Source organism: Aythya fuligula, chromosome 8 (assembly GCF_009819795.1).
Source record: "Aythya fuligula isolate bAytFul2 chromosome 8, bAytFul2.pri, whole genome shotgun sequence".
In the NCBI taxonomy this organism is placed as follows: Eukaryota; Metazoa; Chordata; class Aves; order Anseriformes; family Anatidae; genus Aythya; species Aythya fuligula.
In genome coordinates, this window is record NC_045566.1 from 13830500 (window position 1) to 13851173 (window position 20674).

Consider the following 20674-nt stretch of genomic DNA (forward strand, 5'->3'; position numbering starts at 1 on the left):
GAGAATCTTATATCTTGTTATATTTATACAGTACTTATATCTATATTTGCATATGCATATTTTTCAGTGACTGTTTCTGTATGTATTTATGCTACATGCAGTGTATATCGGACACCCAAGTTCATCTGTTTCAGCATAAACAATATTATGTAACCAAAAGCTTATACACATTCTTGCAATAAACTCCATAAATTCATTGTATGCATACAGACCCATATACACACCAATGCCTGTGTGCCCCATTGTCCATTTTACACATCCACTGTCCGTTCTCTGAGCACCACTGCACAGTTTCAGGTAAAAAGTGCATAGTCATCTGTCAACCCAGGGAAAAAACATCTCCCTGTTATTTCAGGTTAATAATATCAACACTGTACAATCCAAGAATTTAGAAGGAAAATGAATGCAAAATGTACATTTTGTCTCACCTTGTTTTTAATCTGGTAGTTTAGGATCTTTAAGCCTGGCAATGCTCAGGAAATACTCAAGAATGCTGGGACTGGAGACTGGTATATAGAAAGCTTTTTCCATCACTGCTGATAGTTCATAAGGATGTTTTCATGCTTCTGAAAGTCTAAATAGTTGCCTGTACCTCTGCCTTTATACAGTAATGGAGTTGTGAAAAGTAACAGAAGTTACTGTTTTTTTCCCTGAAGGGCATTCATCAGGCAGAATTTTGAAATTTCTGAATTTTGAAATACTGTTATAGATCTGTATGCCAGACATACTGTTTTGTTTTTGTTTTTATTTTTATTTTTATTTTTATTTTATTTTTTAGCTTATAGGTTACTTCTGCATGTAAGGATAAACTGGGACTTTTATTTTGGAAATTTCAATTAAAAATGTACCCAGCCAATCTTTCATAAGTTCTTTATTCTCTCTTGGTATTGTTCTTTATTCCCTCTTCAATATTGAAATAAGCTTATGTGTATTTAGGTCAGTGTCACTCACTGTTTACATTGAAAACTGTTTTAACTCTTGAGTAGCCCCTTTAGAAAATACAACTGTTCAGCATAGTTGTTGTTTTAGTTCATTAGCATATTTTCAAAGAAATAGGTTTAGATCTATATATAAATTGAATTAGAAACATTAATATCTTCACAAGATTTTTGTTTAGAACATTATAATTTTGTGGAGTTTATTCTAAAAGCATTTAAATTAAATCAAGTATCAGGATAATAGCAACTTTTTAAATTAAACCTACAGTTCTGAAAGAGATCCTTTGTATTTTCAATGAGAGGTGATATTTTTCAACACAAAGTTGTTCCTTCCAGTTGTAATGATTACTAGAAAATTGTTTGAAGTTTCATGTCACAGCAGTTCAGTTACCTCTAGTCTGATTGGTGATAATTTCACTTTCTGTGTCTAGCTTTTTATTTTATTGTTACTGCAAGTATTTTGCTAAGTCACCTCTATTTCAGTCTTGCTTTAAAATAACATTTCATGTGGGAAGCTTTGGGCATTGCTGACAGCTTTTTCACTTCCTCATAACCAGGTCAGAGTGAGAATAGAGGTGAAGGACATTTAATCATATTGACCATGTACAGACATAGTTCACTATTATTTACTGGCCATGACATTATTATCCTCCAGCAAATCATTTAGGCTGAGACGCAAAAGGCCTTTGGGAGCAGTATTCCCAACTTCAAAAATATGAAACAGCAGGTAGCAATCACAGCACAGTTCCTGGGAGTAATTCTTCTCTAGCAATTGCTTTGCCCTCTAATCGTCCCAGCTGAGAAAGCAAGAGAGACTGGAGGAAGTGTGAGAAGTGTAATGGCTGAAAAATAGTACATTGTGAGCAGTGTAACAAAAGAAGAGCCATATTTGCAAAGTAGCATCCTTAGTAGTGCGTAAGAAATTCACTTTGGTAAGCTTTTTTAACATGTTAAAACAATTTCTTGACAAAGTTGATTACTACTTTAATTCACAACATTTTCTCTAAGCTTATAAGCTGTTGCACTTGTATCTGTATACGTGTCTGTGCAAAAGGATGGGGAAGTAAGGGAGGGGAAGTATGAAGTTCCTCAGTACATCTTCTGAGGAACTTCCAACTTCGCTGTTTCCATAGCCTGCCATGCCTTTGGGCACCAGGGTTATTATATCTATGGAAAAAGAGCGTGTAAGTAATGAGCGGTGGGAAACCATTAGTATGCCTGAAATGGTTTAATGAAAGCTTGGATCATGACACGTCAGGAGCTGTTCTTATCATTTGGACAGCTCCATCTGCATCTTTAATAATTAATTCAGTTCAGTAAGAGTTCAGCTTGCACACTCATTTAGAAGCCTTCTTCAGAGAGCACCTCTCTCACTGCCAGTCCCAGAGAGAAATAGGCTTCTGCATGGCTAAGAGCAAAGATCTGGAGATACAAGAACAGTTTTAGAGCTGCATTTGCCAGGTAACAAAAGCTCCGGGGAGTTCAAAAAGGGTCAGAACATGTGCAGTTCAGCTAGGTTACTTCAGAGTGGTGTTTCTGTTCTTCTGTCTTATCATATCCATGTCAGCACTGCAGGCTGTGTGGAATGAATTTTAAGCTGCTAAGCTCAGGCGGACGTGATTCAATTGAGCTGGTTGATGGCTATAAAACAAACAGTGCACTCCTGTAATCTGTGGTGAGAAAAGCCTGAGTATTTTGACTTCTATGTCAAAATTCTATTGAATTCTATTGCAAACTATATTCAAGTTGCTGAAACAACTAGAGTTTGCTCCTCTCAGATGGAGCCAATTGATTAGGCTACCAAAGGCTACTTAAGCAAAAATTCATAGGATGTCCTGTTCTGTTAACATCGGAAAGAGCATTTCTCTTCACTCTGACTGAGAAGTTCACCAAAGTCTATATGTATAGATATGGTTGCACACATATCTAGCTCCACATTTAAAAGCAGCCTGTATTTGCAAGCTTATGCATATAAATAATATATATATATTACAGCAGACACTTGATAAATGGTATTTATCTGCTGCTCACAAGGAAAAATTTATCATAATTTTTGCAAAATCTAGCTTTCTTTGGCCACTAATTCATTGTACCTGTGACTAATTCCAATCCATTAGTCTTCTGTGCAGGTTATTACATCCACTTTTTTTAAAAGGTAATTTGACTTTGAGACATTCAGTCTCTTAAAATTATATGGGTTTCGGGTGAGAAAAAGACAAAATCCCCACCTATATAATCTATCATATCGAGTACCTTCTGATTTTCAAACCAGAACTGCCATTGTTTGTGTTGGATCTGAAATAAATATGATCTTCCAAGGAGTTCCATTTGATTATTACCATAAAAATTATACAATGTTAATATTTTAAAGTAGTGATATTTTATCTTTATTTAATATGTATTCATTTGTGTTTATTTTGCGCAATTCTATCCAATTATATTAGTCAAATTAAGAGACAGAAAGGAATGGGTACTTTAAAAGGTATTCTGCTTTTTTTTTTGTACTTTGCATACATTTCCAAAATCAGTGTAAAGATTAAACTAGTTGTCTATGTAATCCAGTATCCTGTTTCTCATAGCGGCTATGTATTTCAGAAATTACAGCAAAAAAATAACATAAACATCCATGAAATACTATTGTAAAATATTTTGCCAATGTTTTAAGGTGATCGGACATTATAGCTTCACATTCTGTAGCCCTGTGTTCTGTCACTGCAGAATCACAGCAGAATTCTCAAATCCTATCCCGATTCCTGACCAGACTTTTAAATTGTTATTTTCAGACTCATAGGGAGGGATTGTCTGATTTCCAGAAGTGCAGTGTGAACAAGAAAGAGATTTTACAGACTACAAAGGTTGCAATTCTCCATGGCTGCGTACACAGAGATGTGTTTACTGTCAGTGTGTGTGTGTATACAAGGTGTTTATATTTTTTTGTTGCTGTTGAAGGAGGGCAGTATTGTTGAGGTACATATTTTGGTTCATCTGGGATGAATGCAACCCAATTGTCAGGATGAGGCCTACCCATCAGTAGCCCATTGCGTTATAAGAAGTTTGAGGAATGTTATAGACCCAAATTTGCTTTTGAAAGTCCACCTTGCTGTTCATGTGGGCCTTTATGCGACGCCAGAGTACTTCATGACTGTGGTGAACGTTCTTAAAGAAAGGTGGCTTACTGAGGCCCATCTGCCAAGCTGGAGAAGTATCTGTGAATTTATTTGCTTAGATTACTAACAGTTCAATCATCAGTCATGATATAATTCAGGTTGGAAGGGACTTCCTGTGATCTGTGGTCCAAGATCCTGCTCAAAACAGTCTGAACAGACCAGTTTGCTCAGGGCCAAAAAAGCTTTCCATATACAAAATTAGTACAAATGAACGTGAAAGCAGTAAGTTTGTTTCTTTCTTGTACAGACTTCTTCCCCCATGTATTTCGCACCAGGAAAAGTGATGTAGCTGCTCTTTCTACAAGTTATTATTCTCCGACAAATTCCCTTCTCTCACTGCTTAGTGTCTGGTGTCATAAAATGGCAGAATGCCCAAAAGTCTTTAACTCATGAGTTCCTCCAAAACAATCAATTTCTAGATGAAGAGCAGTGAGGGAGCCAAAAGTGACTGCATTTATAGAAAGGTTTGGTTACAGTTTTTGTAAGCAGGCAGGATAGGCTATTGGTAATGACACAATGCGCAAAGGGATGCTAGTGTATCTGAACAAGTGACAAACCATGGTCTTTGACTGCTGAAACTGAAAACCAAGCAATATTTCACAGTGATGGAGAAACAAGTATCATACGCCCTGTTGTCATAGTTACTTTGTCTTCAAAGTAATTTTTTTTTTTTTCCATAGGAGGGCTTCTTCAGCTACTGTGATACAGCAGTCTGATTTTCTGTCAGATGTTTTTAGTGCTCTATTTCCTCCGTTATAATTAAAATGTATAGTAAGCAACTGTTATGTAAAGTTATTTTCTAGCCCAGCAAGGACATAGAGATAGACAGAGCTGAGAAACTACATAAAAACTTTTTAATGTGCTGGAGCTTGGTTTAGGCTCTAGGGTAGGGCCATTCTGGAGTGTATGTAACTGGAGGAACCTTAGTATCTAAATGCAAGCTTTTTTTTGATATGTCACTTCACTCCTACACAGAATCAGAGGATATAAACCCCTCATTGCATTAGGCAGCCATTTACGGGTTAGGCCATGCCTATGAGTTTTTGATCCAAGAATGATGTTGCTGCTATATCCTATATTCAGGATACTCCAGGTTAGCTTCTTAGGCAAGTACCTGTGCTGTAAATACTGTTCTGAACTGGCACACAGCGTCCATCCTGATTTTGAGAGTACAGTAATAGCGATAACTTGGTTGCCCATAGCATTAGGAATTATTTCTGTAATATATGTTTTTGTTAAACAGACTGTGATCAGAGTCTTCAAAATGCTCCTAAGTATAAACAGTAAATACTGTTAAGATCTTCTGTTTACTAGGAATTCAGTTACATTTCTGACCATTGTGGCTGTGGTGGTTTTACAGCTGTAGGAAGACTTCTGGTATGAAATGATATCTCCAGTATTACAGATACTGTGAGGAGTTTGATGCTTTCTCAAATCAAAGACTGCCCAAAATAGGGGACTGGGTTTCATGATTCCCATCATTGACCATTTGAAGATGTATAGGGAAGTTTATAAGAATGAAGTTATAGTCTTTTTTTTGTATGTATGTTATAAGGATATCCAAGCATATTCTTCCATCTTCTGTTAGTGAATTGGTTTAGTTATTTCTAGTGGACTGTTGTACTAGTAGATAGGGATGTGTTTTTTTAATTAATGAAGGGGCATAACTCTTACTGTTCTCAAACATGATTTTATTTGAATTGTGTGCGTGATATAGGATAGTACGTACTAATTATTCAAATTAACTGTATACAACTTTTCAATTCATATTGTGCAGGCATCCTTTGCTTTGGCTTACCTATGTTCTTCACTTGCTTTGAAATTGATAGCAGAAAGGCACCTAGTGCCTTTGATACCTGTGATGCCATTTTACAATAGGAGCTATAAAAATTATGTTCACTATCTTCCCTATATGAATGACACAACAAGAATAAGACAGGATAGTCCTTTCCTTCAAGTGGCATGCAGTTGCACTTCAACAGAATCCAGACTACAGAAGGAAAGAGGGCAGTAGGAGGGTGCGCACACAGGATATGTCTCTGGCACTGTTAAGTTTGATGCATTTGCTACATATTTACATTTCTTTTTTTTTCCTCTTTCTTTTTCTCTTTCTTTAATTATATTTTAGCTGTTTTCAAGACCTGAGTGGGATTTGTGAGAATAAAATTATATAACAAAAAAAAAAAAAAAAAAAAAAAAAGAAAGGGAGAAGCCAGCAAAGATGAAAAACCTTCCAGGAGCAGAATGGGATGGTGAAAAGGTGACTAGTACAGCACAGTAAAGGATAACTGTAGTCTTCAGAGGAAGTCAGTGAGATGGAGAACAGGGCCAGAATTAAAAGGCAGAGGTGAACAGGGAGTGAACACAGCATGCTGGAAGACAGAGCTAGACAGACACTGACTAGTGTCGGACATGAGCTGAATGTGGCTGGTTCATGATGCTGGGGTCAGTTTGGCAAAATCAACTGAAACAATGACTTAAAACATTTTTGCCCCACATCTGTATTTGCAATCACCTTTTATAGACTGTCTGATAAAGTTAGCCAGTTTCTCTACAAATTTGAAAATAAACAATGGGGTTTTGTTTAGGTTTTAACATCCTTATTATTCAACCTATTACTTGAAGTAGTTTAATTTCATTCTTATCTGTTTTGACAGCTGAATCTTATCTTCCTGGTGATCACATTGTGCAAAATGGTGAAGCACTCAAACACTTTGAAACCAGACTCTAGCAGGTTGGAAAACATTAAGTAAGTGCTTTGTGTTCAAGTATGAGAACTATGATTATTTTCTGATTGCTGAACTGATTGAAAGCTACTCTCCATTAGGAGCACATGCCATTGTCTCCCAGCAACTGCAGATGTCAATTAGAAACAAACAGAACCAATCCTGCTTTCGTCACATTGTTGCTCTAATCTCACAAACACTGGTCAAAATTAGATAATTTCAGCCTGGAACTAGTGCCAAGAAACTGTTTCACGGAAATGCCACAGAACTGTAGTAATTTCATTTGCATTTAAAATGCACTTCAAAAATGATGTTCCTGTTTGCATGACTGATATGATTATATTAAGTTTGTTTTGTTAAATGACTTTTTGATTTAGGGATTCTGAGCAGTTTCTTCTCGTAATCCTGTTCTCCCAAGAGAATTGACTCTATTATTATTGTTAACTTGAGGATTATCTGCTGTCTTCATGCTAATTTAACAACTGTTTACTTTATCTTGGTGCTGTACTGTAGTATCCCTTTTTCAGAGTAATATAAGGGTTATATAATTAGCAAGGCTTTGTCAGCTCTTGATTCTTTAGATAGTCTTTTAGTGTATCCTGTATAGCTTTATGTTGTACCAAAGGTTTTTGTTATCAACACTAAAGGGATGGTGCAACTTTATAACACTAAGGGTTGGATGCAAAAGAGTCTTAGAGATTTGCTTTGAATGTTGAAAATGGCAAAGGGAAATTTACAGTAAGGCTAACGTTGTGAACTAGATGTTATGGATAGGTCAGTATCAGCTTCATTGCATGTTGCATGATGAGAGAGAGAGCTAATCTTTAGCATCTCTCTCTTTTCTTCCTTTTCCTCTTTCTGTCTTCTCATCCACACCAGTAATTACCGTGTTTGTGATGGCTACTATAATACGGACTTACCTGGGTAAGACAGAACCCTCCATTAACAAATTTCTGGCATGACTTTTAACTTTACAAACTCAGTCAATATTGTGGATTGCCCTTAATTTTAATTAACTAATTTTGAGATACCTGATTTGCTAAAGATTTTTTAACTATTATATGCCTTTATAATTTTAAATTGCTTGCCTCTGCATTTTGAATTTCCTAATTTTGACTAATTTTTATAGACATTTAAAAATGCTCTTATTATTTTCTGTTTCAATTCTGTCTAATAATTTTGTTTCTCTTTTCTGCTTATAATGCTTTCTAGCTATGAAGATAATAAGCCATTTATCAAGTAAGATCATTAGCTAGATGTGGAATTCACTGACTAAATTCCCTTTCCCTTCCATTCTGTGCCGTTCTCTACAGTTCCTTTTCCTTAACCTATTCATGATGGAATCTTTTTTAGACTATTCTGTAAAGCAATATCCATATTTTTGCCACATTTCAGCAGGGTTTCTTCATGCGGAAGTTAGATCATCTAGCTTCAGTTTAGCCGAGTTTATCAGAGCATTAAAGATTTGGGCTCTAGGCTTTTAATCTGCTGTTTAACCTTTGTGTTACATTATTTGGCGTCATATGGCAGCACCACTGTTTAAAATCTATGGTGTGATTAGAGGCTAAGCCAGATTTATCAATCTCTTTTGTAAAAGCAGATAAGGCAATGGCATAGCTGGGGTTTGCACTATACTTCTGCATTTCAAAATATTTTTGACATCCTATGCAGTTCTTGAAAAAGAAAAAGGTCATATCTACTCTTCCACTGGAGACTAAAAGTACCAAATGGAATTGTTCTTTCTTTAATAGATGAAAGGTTAAACCCAAGGAATTTTTACATTTGAATATGAACCTAGTAAAAATCAACTGCAGGAACTGAAATGTTAATATTGGATTTGGCAACATGCAATCTTATAAGTAATGATAGTAAAACTAATTTTCTTTTACAGATCCTGGGTCCTGGGTGCATTTGCTCTCCTGTGTCTTCTTGGCCTAACGTGGTCATTTGGCCTGCTGTTTATCAACGAGGGGACAGTTGTGATGACTTATCTCTTCACAGTATTTAATGCTTTCCAAGGAATGTTTATTTTCATCTTTCACTGTGCCCTTCAGAAGAAAGTAAGTTACTGAAAACATTAATGTGTGCTACCTAACTCCTTAATAATACCACATATTTTTCTTTAAAAATAGAGAAAAATATATAAGGTTTCAAAAAGAGGAGTATTTTGAAGTAGTTTGGGGCAGGTACTAGGATTCAAAACCAAGTCTTGCTCTTTGTGCATCTGAGAGTCATTTAGCTGCTCTGTGGCCTAGATTGGATTAAAAATGGCTGCAGCATTTCCAACCCAGGCTTGAAAAGTCTTGAGGTTTTGGGAACAAAATTATTATAGAAAATGTTTAACATTGGTAATGTGGTATGTATGATTTTGAATTTATAGCCAAAAGTCCTTTATGTGTTCATGAAACAAATCCTGCCTGCAGCACTGAAAACAAAGAACCATTTACGATATGAGCCCATCTCAGCCTGGAAACACTCTCTCAGATCAAGGCAGAAGACCTCTCTTGAGATCCCATTAAGTTGCCACATAAAGCTACGGGTGATAGGCAGGGATTATGCTATGAGTGCTTGTTCATTACAAAATTAAGAGAGATCTAAAAATTAATTTCATTGTGAACTTCAACACACCTAAGAAAAATAGTAGTCATTAACAGTAGACAACTGCTAACGGGGACAATTTTCTAAATACACCAGCATGACTACTTCTTTTCAAGTGTTTGCTTCCCCCAGCAATCCAACAGCTAAGTGTTCTTAACTGGAAAAACTGGAAGTTCTTGGCAAGCTCCTTCTCTGATGAAGGGGTATGCTAAATTAGTTCTGCTCTCTCTTTCCCATTGGGAACAGTGGGGTCCATACAGAGCATATCTGCTGCGGAGACAGAAAACTTACAGGGGAGAGAGGAACGGACAGGAGAGAAGGAAGTGAAGGGTGCAGCAAGGAGGGATTCTCTTGGGGTTTTCTGCTCCCCTTCTCTTCCCCAGACTGAGAATGGAGAATGTTTCTATGGATGCCTTAGAGATGCTTCAGTAAAGGATAAAAGAAAACTGCTCATAGAAGGCATGGCAAATGAAAATAATGAGAGGAGAGGGGAAGGGTAAATGTCAAAAAAATCACGAACCACATAGCATAGGACAACATGCAATAAATCCTTCATTTGGAAATACCCAACTTGCAATATTTAGGTTCTAAACATTTTTACTAGTTTTAGGCAGGAGACCTAGCAGTTATTAACTCCCATTATAATTAGCTCACCAGAGACATAATTAACTGATATTTATAAAGTGGTTTGAGATCATTGCATAAAGCATTGCTGTGTAAGGGCAAAATCACATTCTTACGTGTTCTAAACTATACCAGCTCTAAGAGTATCAGTGTCTCTAGATTTAGTGTAAATAATGGCTTTCAGACATGTTTTAGGGAAAGATCTGTGAGACAGAAAGGATTTTATCCAGATGAACATGGCACTGCTCTCGTTTTAACAGAACAAAATAACACTTAGAGAGGAGGTTAAGAAGAGAGGGAAGAAAAGGCACACATTTTCAAAATGCAAATAATTTATAGATTAGGGTTTCATATAATGTTGCCCTTTTTACCACTTGTATTGGACTTGAAAATCAAAAATAGATTCATTTTATATTTCTTTTTACAGCTGGGCATTGTTTTTATATTAAGTGGAGTCAGCAAAAAGCAATATTAAAATACCAGTCAAGTATGAAAAAACATAACTTGGAGCAATAAGATTTATACCTGAAAGAATGTTAAAGCTGCCATTTAAAATTTTTAAGTTTTGATGCCTTTGACTGGATATTATCCTATCCTCTGTCTGCATAGCTAATGTAGTCTTTTTATTCTTTTATTACTAGTTGGTCACTAAATTGAACAGAGAAATAGAATTGTGAAAATGAAAACTATTATGTTTCCAGTTCTGACAGGATGATAGTGCTGTTGCTTCCATCAGTTTCCAACAAGCTATAATTTAGAAATAATGACAGAGGAATGCACAGTGCTGACAGATAATGTACATTCACAGCAATATAGGCATTAGGCAAAAACAGCCCTGGGGGTGGTATTTGGGTGAAAATATAGTTTTGATTGCTATTGTCTCTACTGTGTAGTGTTTTGAAGCATTTAATATCCATTAATGTTCAGGAATGTATTTTCTTAGGTGTTATACCCTCTAGTGATGATATATATAAACTTATATTTTTCAGAATACAAAGTTAAAGATTATAATTCTGTGTCCACGCATTTCTGTTTTCATTTTTGTAAATGTGTGTTTTGTGCTGTTGTAGGTAGGGGTTCATTTAAAATATGTAAAATATACTTAAGAAAGTTGAGTTGTTATCCCTAGATTGAAATTAAAGCACTAACCGTTCAGTTTGCTCAACCTTGTTGTAGTTTGTAGAAACATCACATTATGTATTCCATCATTAAAATTCTTGAAATACTGAAAAAAACACATGGCATACACAAATCTACACTATGAATTTTTTGCATTTTCCCCTCTCCCCTTTTTTGGTTTTACATACACATAGTTTTATTTCTGTCCCATATATTTTGTAGGCCAAGCAGAATTCACAGATTAGCTGAAACCTCAATTCTCAGAGAAACTTAGGAGTCTCATTAATATAGGTGAAACTCTTGGATTACCAAGTATCTAGTGGAAGATTTATGAATTTAGACTTAGATATCTTTACAAGTTTTATCCGATGTTTTCTTTCACTGATGCTGTCATGTTGCCAAGATGTGTGTATCCTGATTACTTCTATCACAATGTTAATATATATAAATTACAAAACGAAAGTTTCCAGTAGTTCATTGGAAAGAGAAGGTGAATAAATGCAGGTCAAATACAAAAAAAAAAAAAAAAGAAAACAATAAAAGAAACAAAGAATACCACCAGTTCTGTTACTCTATCAGAGAAAAGTTTTGTTTGAACACACTCATCAAGTGTGTTCAGACTTCTGGGGTCAGCAAAGACAAAGATTTTATTTTTTTGTCCTAAAAGCAAAATATGCTTAATTTCTCAGCCTTTCTGTTTCAAATTCTGGGTCAGAGCCCCTGCTGGTGCCCCCACAACTGCAGATGGCTCTGTGCTGGGAGGGGGCGGTGGTGATTGTGAGCCTTGCATAAACCTGAAGCAGGTGTGACCAATGAACTAGTAACTGTTTGAGTTACCCAACCTAACTTTATATGAAAACTTTTTTATATAGTCCTTGCAATTTAGAGTCCAATGGAAAGGATAATTTAAATGGGTAATGTCAAGAAACACAAAGATACCTCAGCCCTTCTTGCATGATAGGATGTTGCATGATAGGATGGGAAGATGAGCTTTCTATGGTTTATGTACTAAAAGCTAATACAAAAAGGACTGTTTTCATCCAACATTCAGTTCAGGTAAACTTAACTATACTAATCTACAATTTGAAGACAAAAATAATCCCATAATAACTCAGTAGCTATTATTCAAACACATCTGAATGAAGCACATGTGTACTTCAGAAATAATCTGTTAAAAAAAACCTGGGTGACTGCCATTGAGTAAGGTAGAATATCTGATTTTGTTAATGGCCAGCATTTCAATAGACAAGAATTATCCATTTGCTTGAAAAACAGTTGAGTATTTTCAATGCAAGATTCATGTCTTTTTGCCAGTGGAGATATTTGACGCTATTTTTTGCGCTAAGTGTTTTTATGTCCTCTTAGGTACGTAAGGAATATGGGAAATGCTTCCGACATTCCTACTGCTGTGGTGGACTACCAACTGAGAGTCCTCACAGTTCAGTGAAGGCATCAACGACAAGAACTAGTGCTCGATATTCCTCCGGCACTCAGGTAACAAAGATTTTGACAGCAATTTTTAATTAAACTTATTTATAAAAAGCCTACTGAGATGTGTTGCAAAAGTACTAATTGTCTTTTCATTATTATCATTTAGATGGCAAATACACACTTGTATATACTTGAATTGATTTCTTTGTAAAGATTTCCTTTTGGTTTGGACTAAAGCAAACACCTTACTTTTTATTGTAATTAGGGGCTGGTTTAGTGGAAAGTTTATACCATCATGTTTCATCTAAATGAAATTTAATAAACTAGACTTATAATAACAAAAGATGGAATTTCACGCTGTGCTAGAAGAATGGCTTACTTTAGACCAAAAGAAATACAAATACTCTACATAATAGCACATAGGTCAGAAAAAATCTTTCTGTGACTTACCATGCTTCTGTCTCATTGCTTTATGTTAACAGAGTCGTATAAGGAGGATGTGGAATGACACTGTGAGAAAACAATCTGAATCTTCTTTTATCTCAGGTGACATCAACAGCACTTCAACGCTTAATCAAGGTCAGTCACTGGGAACATTTCAGTTCTAGAAGACTTAAATTTTATACAGATTTTATATAATTTAATTTAACACAGAAGAATTTAAAAGAATGTGTTGAAAAATAATCTGGAACAAATGTTCTCTAAAAGCAGAGTTTTAAAGTCATGCACCAGCACATTTTAAAACCATTTTCCCTCAGCTGGCCCCCACTATATAAGTTGAATTCCTCCATTTGTGGGAGTGTATTTAAATAAGTTTCATCAATAATTTAACTTAAAAGCAAGATCATAATTTTAAATCCTTCCTAACCTTTATAGGTTAAATCTGAAACAGAAATATGAGTGCAGTAACATTTTAATGCATATTTGACTATGATTTTTAGGTGCAGAAATTTTCCCAGTGAAATCCAATTGATATCATTTCTATGCAAAAGATGTCTGTAAAGCATTTATCTTTTTTATTTCAAAGAGCATCGTACCTGTCACATGGGATAGAATCCAGAATCAGGCACAGAGAAGCCAGAACTTCAAATTTCTTATCTCAAATAGATTTTAAAATCTGTAACTTCATTTTCATATCCAGTTACAAGGGTGTTAACCAAGACAGAATGTCCCTTCCTTGTTCTCCTTGTTTTATTTATTTATTTTTTTATTTAAAAAAAAACAACAAACAAACAAAAAAAACATTTTAAGCTAAGTAATGGAGGGAAAGGCTGCTTTGTGGAAGCTAAGCTCACAGTTTATTCTTCCACTCACATCCTTAAGAGAAGAACACATAGTTCTGACCAGTTCCTGCTCAACTCAGAAAGTTTCAAATAGAAAATTCACTACTGTTAGGGCTGCTGTAAAGCTCCCATGAACCATGGCTGGCAAATTTTCCTACCTTGTGCTTTTTTTAAGATTCAGTGGCTGGGACCTGTACTTAACTCATATTTATTTTAGAAGTAAAAAATGTGGTACTTTGTAAAAGAGAAAATTTCAAAAAGCATAATCCTACTTCTGCTGTTTGGTGTATAAAGATGGATGAGACTTGTGTGTCTCACTGCTCCCCTCACCTGAATCATTATTATCCTCTGGTAAAACCAAAATTAACTAATATTTCCTAAGTAGATTTTTTTTTTTCATTTATTAAAACCCCATATGTATGCCAGAATCCCAGATAAAAGTCTGGGATTTCCTGCTGCAACTCAGGTAATTCAGAGTTGAGCACAGATCTTGGAATTTTCTCCCTGCTTTGGTACTCCAGTCTCAAGTCACCTGAGATGCTCTGTCATGACTAGAAAAAAATGATACTGTCATGATTCAACTGTAATAATTTTACTATCTTAGTATGCATGTAAGGGTAGCTTAGTAATTATTGGCAAGTATCATTTCATAAAATTCAAGGTTTTAAAAGTGGCAAACTATTTGAATTGAAAAACAAAGTTCTCTTACTATAAATTACGGGTAATAATTCAAACCAAGATAAAACATATTACACAAAAAAAGTCAAAACGTATTTGAGCTAGTATTTCTAGTAGTCAATAGATAACAACTGAAAAAAAGCTATGATAAAAACTTTCTTAGTTGTTCACTGGTATAAAGTTTCAAATAACATTGGCATAATCAGGCAATAAGTCTCTGAATCTTAGAATTATCTGCTTCTTTGAACTACCAAGTACCTATGGTAGTACAAAAGCATTAATATTTGAAATATATACTGCCTTTTCTATTGCCAAATAAAAATATAGTATAAAAATATAGTTGGCTCTTTATTTGTACTTTAGTCTATGATGCAATCCTGATGCATTGCTGTGCAATGCAGTAGAAAAGGAAGTAGAATTTTACTTTAATGAAGTGTTTAAAGTAAGTTTTAAATGATAGTTTTTCATGGTGTTTTTCTTTTTTCTTCTTTTTTTTTTTCTTCCTTTTTTTTTTCCTGTGTGTGTGCATGTCAATTTTCCAAACAATTATTCTTCTGGTAACTAGAAATCAGAGCTAATAGATTCTATAGTTTTCAAATGATGCTTAATTTTTTTTCTAATTCTTCTGAATTGTTTAAATGGTATTACACTAACATGTAAACTATGTTCTAAAAAATCTGTTAATTCCTGTAGTATCTTGCTTCATGTTACACTGTTTGTAAACTGCTTGTTTAAAGAAAAGTTGTCATTCAAGGAATTCTTTTTTTAAAACCTGGCAGATAAATTTGCTTTCCCCTCAGCATGCATACTTTTGCATATACTAAGATATGCTTGCAGTTTGTCATCCACTGTCTGTTTGAAAACAGCAATTCCCTTCCACTCTCTGTGTGTTTGTCATAAAGTGAATAACAGCTCTGATCCATCATAAGACATTTTTCAATGCATTTAAATTCAAGAAATTCAGTTCTCTCAATTCTGGGCAGAAGTGTTCCATAATATCATTTTAGAAGTTACCATAGCTTTATGTAGTACCTTGATCTCTACACATTTAATTGCTATTCTTGTGTAACCGTGATTTTGTATACATTAGTAAGTGTCACTCTCACCAGATGTTTACTTTGGGGATTTGGACAGCACCTGTGAATTACTGGCATCTAACTATATTTTTCTACTCCCATTTCAAATACATAGCTCAAATACATTCAGAAATTTTCATCTGAATTACATTTGACAAGTTCTACATGATTCATGATGAATAAAAAATATTCTTTATTGAAATTGTCAGAATAAAATTAAAGAACTGACTTTTTTTTCTGTTTCTTTTGCTTTAGGAATGACTGGCAATTACCTACTAACAAACCCTCTACTTCGACCACACGGCACTAACAACCCCTATAACACATTGCTCGCTGAAACTGTTGTATGTAATGCCCCTTCAGCTCCTGTGTTTAACTCACCAGGTGTGCTTATACTTCCTGAGTAAAACCGCTTTTCTTGGCTCGCTCCAAATCCCTTCTTTTCCCTAGATAGAAACTCAAGTTGCAATACCCTAGCTATACATTCTGAATTTCTGTCAGTTTGAGAAATACAGTGTTGCCTATGTCAGCTTGTAAAACTGCACTATATTATAGTAATGCCTTTGCCATAACAGTATTTACCAATAATTATCCATGTTTTTAACACAGGTGGCATAAATCTTAATATACTATTACAGGACTGACATCACATGGTCTGAGAGCCCATCTTCAAGATATATATCACTTAGAGGTATCATGTCTATGCAATGTAAGGTTGACTCAAAAGCTTGCTGAGAAAAACATGTTCATGGAACAGATTAGATACTAAAGCAGTGCAAGGCATCTTGACACCTTTGGATACTCCAGTGTAGAAAATTGTATCCAGCGTCAAACAGATCTATAGTATAGTGCAGCTTTATGGTAGATCATTTCCTTTAGGAAAATCTTGAGATTAACAGTTAGAACAGTTTAGTTCTGAATGAATAAAGGGTGTCATCACTTACCTAACATTTTGTTGTTAGAGTATCTAGTTGCTTTTTCTAACTACAGTGCAATTCATCAGTAAATATCTAGCAGTTACTGTTAGATGAATCATAAGATCACTTTAGTGTAACTGGAACGATAAATCTTTGGTAAAGTGCTCATAAGACCTTGTTTCCAGTTTTTATTTCAAGTTTCTTTTTTAACTGTACTGTAGTTTCTATTTTCATTCTCTTGTTTTCTTACTTTCCTTATGCTTTCCTCTAGCAACCTACAGAGAGACAAGTATGGGAGTAAAACTTAACTTTGCCTATCAAATGTAAATTTTTTCAGCATGATTTTTAATGGGCACAATTAAAACATAACTAGCGGTCATGAAGTAGACTCAGCGGGCAAGTGGTTCACAATTTGCAAATGAAATGTTTCCACATTCAAAAAGTACTTGCATACTGCTTTTTGGAAAACAACATGAGGTCTGTAGCAAACCCTATTGGTAACAGAAGTTATGGAATGCTGAAATAATTTGCTTTTTAAAACCAAAGCAGTGTCAAGCCGAAATACTTAACAATTTACTTATATTTTTACATTCCCACGGTAATCTTGCTACAGGCTATGGAAAGATTTCAAATGAATTACCTGATCATGGGCAACAAAATTTGACTCATCAAACCAATTTAAATATATTCTAGCATGCTTAACTCTGCAGTGTATCATAGAAAACTCATTGTGGATTATCAGATATATTTTGGTATCTGTTTAGAAAAAGAAAAGGGAATTAAAATTATAGAATTAAATCACTTTCATGAGGGAAATGAGTGCCAGCATGTGGTCCATGTGTTGTCTACTTTTATAAATGCCATATGTTCTGAGCAGCTAAATCCTTTGCAAGAAAAATCTTGGAACATATATGAAATTGCAGAACTATAAAACTGTTTAATCAAAGCTTAAAGAGACCTTTCAAACAACCCTCATCACTGTTTAAATCAATACATATGAAGAGGAGCTAACAATAACACCAATACAAAATGATTTGCAAATTATTTAGAATTTATTTGGAGATTATTACTCCGTTTTCTAAAGTTGAAGACAAAAATCTTTTCTTGAGAAAATGCAATTACTTTTTAATTGAAAACAATATTTTCCAGAGAAGATGGAATTTTCTAGGATAAGCTGCAGCTTTAATTATGAAAAACAAAATAAAACAAACAAACAAAAAAAAAACACAGGAAAATACATCTTTTCCAAAACAACTTTTTCTTATACTCCTCCAAGCCTTGCATATAATGCAGCAGCCTCACAGTGGTCAGTCTCATTTCAGTAAAGTCACTCCATTCTTTCTTTACTTCTAGACATATCTGTAGATAAAGTGATTTTCTAGGAATGCTCTAACCATTCAACTTTCCATGGTTCAGACTGTTTAGTTTCTTTCAAAGTTTTTTTTTTTTTTTTTTTTTTTCCTTTGCTTGGGAAGCACTGTGCTGTCATAGTTTACATGTCTTTGTGTCTATAGGAAATCCTTTTCTTTATTGTGCCCCCCCCCCAAAAAAAAAAAAGCCAAAATCAAAAACATAAAGACCTTAATCATCATAAGACTTCATTTTTTTTCCCCCTTAACTTCTTTCCATGTTTCTAAAGGACTTACGCGATCTGTCATTTCTGCAGCAGCTATGAGGTATCAGCCATTGCTGATTTCCTCTTCCCATTCCACAACTAATATTTATTCTTTGGTTTAATTTCTATGACCCATACTTACAGAAATTCCTAACATTTCTGCATTTGACTTCCATGGCCATGGTAACTGTGGGCCTAACTCTTAATTAACGATTCTGGTTCATTCAGTGCTGTCACTGTGACTGATGCAGACTGCAGGCAAACTTTGACCTTTAGAAGCCTGGGGCCATTGTTGGCAGACAGAATATTAGTGCAAAAAAATTACATTAAGTGGGAAAAGAAAAGCTGTTATTGCTTCATAATCTAATTTGCTGAACCCTTGCTCTGACTAAGTTGCTGAGAAGCTCAGTAATTCTTCATCATGTTACAATAAATCATTTTACTTTCTTTTATATATCAGCTACTCTTAGGCCAGATAGCCTGAGCAGACAGACATGATGTGAGTTGTCCAAAGTGAGTCATTCCACCTGCTGTCTATCGTGTTGTTGGATGGTGCTTGTGGGCCCTGGTCCCTGTAGTGTGAAAGATGGCTGTCCTTGTTTAACATAAATTCTTTGTATTTATCCATTTTTTTCATTCTTTTCTTTACTTCATCTCAAAAAAAAAAAAAAAAAAGGAAAAATGTTAGAAATGTTGTTAAGTAGTTGCTTGCCAGTTATGTGGGTTTATGTTGTACATTTACCTTCAGTTATGTCTGTGATCTAATTCCTTTTTAATTTAGTGTCGTTTAGGACAAATTCTGTTAATTTTCTTTTTCTAAATCATGGTGGTGTACTTCAAAACATAGATGTTTCCAAATGAATTGCTTTGCATTACATATGCAAGGGCATGGAGTGATCAGTTCCTTGTGGAAGAGTCACAGAATTGACATTAAATTAAGAAATTAAAATGCCACTATTCCCCACAGGAAATAGATGTTACTATTTTAAAATGCATCTTTCATATGAAGTGTGCAACTGTTTACATTTGGGAATGTTCAATAACCTTACTTTTCTCAAGTCTTACTTCCAAGTACAACTTTGTCCTGAACTACATTAAAGAATTTGTTTAAGAAAAAAAAAAAAAAAAAAGTGATGAAATAGACATCAGACAATAACCAGAGCTGTCCTTTTCTGTTTCAGGACATTCACTGAACAATGCCAGGGATACAAGTGCCATGGATACTCTACCGCTAAATGGTAATTTCAACAACAGCTACTCATTGCGCAACGGAGACTATAATGACAGTGTGCAAGTTGTAGACTGTGGACTAAGCCTGAATGATACTGCTTTTGAGAAAATGATCATTTCAGAATTAGTGCACAACAACCTGCGGGGCAGCAGCAAGAACCATAACCTGGAGCGCACACTGCCAGCCAAGGCTGTGATCGGCGGGAGCAGTAGCGAAGATGACGCCATCGTGGCAGATGCCTCATCTTTGATGCACAGTGACACCCCTGGGCTGGAACTCCACCACAAAGAGCTTGAGGCCCCACTCATTCCTCAGCGGACTCACTCCCTTCTGTACCAGCCCCAGAAGAAAGTGAAGACCGAGGGAACCGACAGCTACGTCTCACAACTGACAGCCGAGGCTGACGACCACCTCCAGTCCCCCAACAGAGACTCTCTTTACACGAGCATGCCCAATCTCAGAGACTCTCCATATCCAGAGAGCAGCCCCGACGTTGAAGAAGATCTCTCTCCCTCCAGGAGGAGTGAAAATGAGGACATTTACTACAAGAGTATGCCAAATCTAGGAGCTGGCCATCAGCTTCAGATGTACTATCAAATCAGCAGGGGTAATAGCGACGGCTATATAATTCCCATTAACAAGGAAGGATGTATTCCAGAAGGGGATGTTAGAGAAGGACAAATGCAGCTAGTGACAAGCCTTTAATAGTGTAGCAAAGAGATATTAAAGGCCACATACAAGTATTAAAAGACTTAATTGGCCCTGTGCAGGCTCCCTCGTATCTGCTTGAAGAGACAATTCTGTTGACCCTGTGGTTCTCCGGTGTAACGGGGATTACTGGACCTCGCAGTTCTGTGAATTTTTATAAAACAAAAACTTTGTATATACACAGAGTATACTAAAATGAATTATTTGTTACAAAGAAAAAAAATACCAACAAGGTATTTTAAGATATCTTCTGCTGCTGAATTTAACAAAATTGTGAAAAAAAAAAAAAAAAAAAAAAAGAAAAAGAAACACTTTCCAGCCATTTTACTGCAGCAGTTTGTGAACTAAATTTGTAAATATGGCTGCACCGTTTTTTTTTTTTTTTTCCTAGGCCTACATTGTATTATATACAAGGCGTAGGCTCTAAAATCCTGTGGGACAAATTTACTGTACCTTACTATTCCTGACAAGACTTGCAAAAGCAGGAGAGATATTCTGCATCAGTTTGCAGTTCACTGCAAATCTTTTCCATTAAGGCAAAGATTGAATACATGTCTAACCAC

General features: G+C 35.3%; 1 protein-coding gene across 1 annotated transcript in view; it reads left to right on the plus strand.

Moving 5' to 3' along the window:
- Positions 1–20399, plus strand: part of ADGRL2 (adhesion G protein-coupled receptor L2) — a 156142-nt gene extending 135743 nt beyond the window's left edge. The window contains 7 exon segments of the mRNA XM_032192039.1: positions 6763–6854; positions 7711–7755; positions 8723–8891; positions 12538–12666; positions 13086–13182; positions 15896–16024; positions 19354–20399. Of these exon segments, the coding sequence (XP_032047930.1) occupies positions 6763–6854; positions 7711–7755; positions 8723–8891; positions 12538–12666; positions 13086–13182; positions 15896–16024; positions 19354–20108 (1416 nt within the window). The 3' untranslated portion in view covers positions 20109–20399.
- The last annotated feature ends 275 nt before the right edge of the window (positions 20400–20674 follow it).